A 6,134-nucleotide genomic window follows, 5' to 3' on the forward strand; every position below is an offset into this window, starting at 1 on the left:
TTTTTTTTATACAAACAAGATAATGTAGTAAACAGTACTTCATATACTGCACATAACAAGTAGATCATGTAGCAAAGTGCTAGTGATTGCAAAAACATTACATTGAATTATCTAAACAAAAACAAAGGAAACAAAGTGGAAAACATACATCAATTACTTCAAACATATCCAAGTACCAATTATCAATATGGCTTATATATTGCCAAAACATTATATATGATATTCAAACTAGAATCTTAGTCTACAATTTAATTCTTCCAAATGGAAAAATCTTATTACAAACATTATTCTTATTGCAAACATATGCATAAAATATAATTTTAATTCTTATGAGTATCATATACTATATGTTATTAGAGTATAAATAGCAGTTCTTGGCAGAATGTCCAGTAGTAGTAAGAAGAGCAGAGAAGCCAGTGTACTGTTCCTCTTTCTTGGCAACACATATATTGGCTATCATTTTAGAGAGTTCACTTTGGTTCACCTTTGATTGACTTGCATATTCTTCCATTGGCATCCACTACAATGATTTTTAAAAAATAGGGGTAAAGAAAAGTTATAGTTCTTGGAAACAAGCTATTTTCTCTATTTCATTTTACGTGTCTTAATTTAAATAGATACAAACTTTGAAATAGTAAAGAGACTTTTGAATCTTGTGATTTGATATTAAGCATGTGTGTAATGTATTAAAATGCACTTTAAATTTTATAGTCTTAAACATATACCAGATGAGATATTAGAATACGTAATTAACAATTATTATTAACTTCACACAATTTAAATGTCTTATTATTATTATTTTTGGTTTGTCTAAAAAAGAGTATCTCTCTTTCCATATTTAGTAAATTTTCCTTATCCAACATCTTGCATGACAAGTTTAAGACCACAAGATTTAAAAACCTATATACAATATATATCTTTAATTCAAGACAACAAGATTCAATTATCTCCTTTTATTTATTAAACTTCGTGTTCAGCTAAACAAAAAATACTTAAATTAGGACAAAGAAAGTACTAAATATATGAAAAGTTACATTTTTTGAAACCAACTAAAAGAAAAATATGACATATAAATTGAACCAGAGTGAGTAAATATATATACCTTAGCTTCCTCAATCTCAGCATCTTGCTTGTTGATAGTGAAATTAAGTGGTTTCAGCATGCATATGAAGAACAAATCAGATTTTCCAAAGAATGATTTGTGACTTTGTCTGCATATAAATAAGGTATTTTAATTAACTTATATTGACAATTTATCAAATATAAATTATACTATACTTTCAAATGATTGAAAATGGATGGAAATTCATACCTAAAGGCAAGGAGTTCAACAAATTCCGTCTCAATCTATAAAAAAATAAAAATAAAAAAAGGTTCTAAATTAGTTTTCTAGCACTATATTTTTATTTTTTTTCAAAAAATATATATATTAAATTTTCATATCGAAGAATTTAGTAGTGTATATATACTTACTCCTGTCTCTTCTTTCACTTCTCTAACGGGTGCATTACATATATCCTCCCCCTACAATTGGTAGAATCCGTTAAAAAAAATTAATTAATTTGCTACGAACTTCATCGCTAAATCACTAATAACTTTTTTAATAACATATTAGAATACTAAGTAGAATCATAGACGAATTTTACTGTTTAGCAATAAAATTTGTCAATAACAATTTCTATATTTTTAGCCGTGTATATCATTGACATGTTTTTTTCGTCAAATCGAGCTAATCAGACTTTGGTACATTTTGTGTATGAAAATAGAAACGGTCCAAAATGATTTTGTCGTTTTTATTTTAATAGAAATATATATATAAATTTTAAAATGCACAAGTTAATTCTTCGAAACTTAATGTATTGACAAATTTCATTTAAAAAGTTTATTCACCTAAATTGTTTTCTTTGTCCCTAAATTCTGATTCTCATTATGAAAGTTCCACTTAGAGCTGAGCGGATGAGAATTTACAATTTAAAATTCAAATAATCAATCAATTGAGCTAATAAAATTTCCTGTTCCGTTAATATATCTATGAATGGAAATGACTCGGAAAAAATGTTAATACTATAAAAAAAAATATGAACACATGCCAATGTCATAACAATTAATAATAAAATAAATTAACAAAAAAGGGGAAAATATAAATTTGTTAAACCTCATCAACAACACCAGTAGGAAGCTTCCAAGTCCCAGTAATTTTTCCAGATTTTTCTTTAACTACCAGTACCTGCCAATGTCATATTTTTAATTAAATTTGAAAGTACTTCTTAATGTACCTTAAATAATAAATTTGTATAATCGTATAACATATTTAAAGACCTTAATATCTTTAGCATGTTCGAAATCATAAATTTTAAAAAAAAAAATATTTTTTTCTTAAACTTCGTGTCAAGTCAAATTATATCATATTTAAAATTTTAACGAACCTGTCCGTCTTGGTTGAGGACGAAAGCACCAATACCAATACGATGAGAAGCATTAGCAGGAAAAGTATGAGGAATTTCATGAGGAATCCAATAAACAAGCATCAAATATGTTGCCTCTGCATGATGATACCAAAATCCCTCCTGCATTGATTTAATTTATCATATTATTTTTTAATTAATTAAACACATATTTATATGAATTTTAAATAATCTAATGTTAATAATTAATTATTAGTGGAATAATATTTTCATGAATATATTTACCTTTACTGCTGCATTAACAAGATGAGCAAGTTCTATAGGTAACTTAATCCAAACACCCTTCTTTCCCTGACCATCAAAATCAAAGGAAAAATAACAAAAAGAAATTAAAACTAGTGAGATTTTTGTTTTCAATGACCGGTTGGTTGTATAATTTAATTTGTTATAGCAGGTTATTCTATCTACTTATTATGTATTAGGAAGTTCAATTGAGCGAGTTTGATGTCATATTGAACACTTAATCATGTCATGCTTACTTTAACTGCATGTTATTAGCGTTAGTTCTTAAGTTGCAAGCGTTTGTGATTTAAATATTTGTTGAGATTCACTCATCCTCTTAAGTGATAATTAAAAGTCCATATAATATCATTTATCATTGATTCTAGGTTAAATTTATCTGCAATTACCTTTTGAGTGATCTTAATATATATAAATATATTTTCTACATGATACATATAACTTAAACTCAAATATTACGATCGAGTAAATATCAAGTATATGTATTATACATAAATACCTTTAGCCTCCAATAAGAAATGGAAGCCTTGAGCATAGTATGAAATTTAAGAAAATCCATAGGCTCCTCTTTCTTCATGTTCACAATAACTCCTCCATAATTATCTTCAATTGCCTCAAATATCTCCATTTTTATGTCAATTGATGCTTCTTCAAAAGAATCCATTAATTCTGAGCTTTTCAAACAACTAAAGAAAGAAAACATAATTAGGTAAAGAAATCTGAACAATTTAAGTGCTAATCATAATAAAATATAATATTTTTCTTTGAAAAATAGTAAAGATATATACAATCAGATTTGTTGCATGCCCTCACTACTTCTTAGGTTAGACTCAGTTCGAAAGAATTTTTCCAGGAACAACAAATATATTGTAAAATAAGCAATAGCTTAATTAGCAAATCTCACCGGATGATATTTAGAGATAGATTCAAAATTTGAATTTTATAAAATATGTTTCGAAATTTACCATGCACAACCAAAAAAGTAAGAAGATTTTTTAAATTTGTATATTTTTGACATACCATGAGATTTTGGTGGATATCATGCTATTAATAATAAAATGATAAATTTAAAATTAAATTATTTTTAAATATAAAAATATGTTTCTTAACAGATTAACCAAAAATTAATCGTGACATATAAAATGAAACGATGAGAGTAATATAATTTAGTACCTCAGAGTATATGGTAAAATTGGACATAATTTATTATGAAATTTTTAATGAGCTAATCAAGTAACACGTGGAGACGCATATGCAAATCAGTAAATAAAATAAAGAAAAATTACAAACTTTCATAAGTATATATTTGCAAAATACTAAAAGTATAAAGTTATAAGCAACTAGGAAATAAGTTTTTGTTAAGCTAATTAATATACGTAACCTACCAATTAGCAAAATATATATTAGAGATTGATTTCTTCAGCTAGAGTAGCTTGAAAATATTGTAATTATAATGCCCTATTTATACAAGCTGGCTAGATGGAAAAAATACATAATTTTTTAATGGAAATTGAGAAGAAATTTACATGGCATGAAGCACATTCCTAAGGGTCGTATTACTTTCCTCCGATTTAGTTTTGCTTGTCCATTAGATATTTCAAAAATAAATTTTTATTTTTACTTATAAGTACCTTTAACATATTAAGAAAAGATAGTTACTTTTTTCCAATGTCAGTATTAAAAAATGACTATTTTTCTATTGAATTTTTTCACTAGAAGTATTCGGCGTGAAAGTTTTCACAAATATTCTGATTGAATCGGTAGAGTGAAAAAATAGTAATGTTTTCATGCAAAAAAATTAGAAAGTTTCCACTATTTAATTCAATGAAAATTTGTTTCTCACTATGCATTTTCCTAGTGAGCTGGTTAGATAAGAAATAAGTCGGAAAATTATGTTTTATAGCATAAATTTTCCGTGGTGGGGTACTTAGCATTAGTTATTTATTCTCCAAATCATTTTTTTAAATTAATTAATATGAGTATTATAGTAATTATACTTTATCATATCAATCATTTTTCTTTTAAAAATATGTAAAATTTAGTATAAACAAATAAAAATAAAAGAAGAAAATAATAATTTGTAAATCACATCGTCGGACATAACTCGGTAGTTGTTCATACATGAAGTAGAAAGAGCCAACATAAATATGACAAAGTAAATTAGCACTAAGTCCAATAATTAAAGCCGTGTTGATTGGTACAAATTAAACTATACGTCAAGAAAACGTATGAATCTTACGTCCAATGTATATGATATGATGTTAATACAACAATTTAATTAAAGAAAGATTAATATGAATATAATCAATTTTAGATTATTAGGTGAGATGACTATCCACATTTTATGAAGGTCTTGCTATAGGAACCTATCTAGCTAATTAATACTCCAACATTTCAATATATATTGAACTTTTGCTATGAAGGTCTTGCTAGGAACTTTTGTTTTGATAGTCAACTATATATTAATCTAGCAAATAAAGCAAAAAGTAAAAGCTTAATAGAAAATGACATTAGATATATTTTACACTGATATTTGGGATCCAAAATAAATCTTAATTTGTTTAGATTTAGGAGATATTATTCTTTGAGAAATTCTCATATTAGAGCTATCGTTTTGAGTGAAGTAAGATTAAAATCTTTGTTTGTTTGTGACTTGACCCTGTAACATTTAAATTGATCATATTGTCTATAAAATTGTTCAAGTGATCGGTGTTATAGGCGTAAATCTGGTCAATGTTTTCAGTATCAACCATTAAGTTCGATTAGTCGTGTCAGTTGCATATATAGTAACTAAAGTTTGATTAGAATCATATTAGTAAGATAGAAACACAATTCAAACAATTATCCTAAATTCCACGATGGGCGCCAAACTGTTTACCCCTCAAAAGGTTATAGTTGAATGCATATGCAAAGTCTAAAGGATAAGAGATAAAGTCCCAGTTTAAATTCGATAAATTCAGTGTTAATGGTTGAGAGGATAAATCATAGATATAACAAAACTAACAAGAGATTATTAGGATAACGAGATAAGTGTCAAAAATACACCTAAACTATTTTCTTTTGTTTTAGTTTCATACCTAAACTGTTGAGAGTGTGAGTTTCACATCTAAATTATCACTTTTTAGTTTGAGAAACACACCTCAGTGGTGTGTGTAATGCACTCTCTTTTATTTGAAAAAACCTTGACACATGACATTCCACAAGGATAAAATATTTCACCTTGACAAAAATTAAACAATAAACTATTAATATTAATTACAAATTAAAAATTAAAGTATTACTATCCCCCAAAAAAATATTTTTTTTTAAAAAATAAAATTTTAAATTATTTTCTTACCCCGTTCCAACACCTCCTCCCCGTACCCCCCTCCCATTCCCCCCGACAGCCCCCCGTCCTTTAAAAAAAATTATTTTATTAAATATTTTTAC

General features: G+C 26.6%; 1 protein-coding gene across 1 annotated transcript; it reads right to left on the minus strand.

The window, feature by feature from the left end:
- Nucleotides 1-328: 328 nt before the first annotated feature.
- Nucleotides 329-3,390, minus strand: LOC125877190 (nudix hydrolase 2-like). The gene is made up of 8 exons (XM_049558526.1): nt 3,205-3,390; nt 2,691-2,756; nt 2,427-2,567; nt 2,156-2,227; nt 1,474-1,524; nt 1,313-1,347; nt 1,103-1,211; nt 329-520 (listed from the first exon to the last, which is right to left on the minus strand). Exons 1-8 carry the CDS (start codon nt 3,367-3,369, stop codon nt 344-346), a joined length of 816 nt encoding a protein of 271 aa, XP_049414483.1. The 5' UTR covers nt 3,370-3,390; the 3' UTR covers nt 329-343.
- Nucleotides 3,391-6,134: the final 2,744 nt, after the last annotated feature.

Source organism: Solanum stenotomum, chromosome 9 (assembly GCF_019186545.1).
Source record: "Solanum stenotomum isolate F172 chromosome 9, ASM1918654v1, whole genome shotgun sequence".
In the NCBI taxonomy this organism is placed as follows: Eukaryota; Viridiplantae; Streptophyta; class Magnoliopsida; order Solanales; family Solanaceae; genus Solanum; species Solanum stenotomum.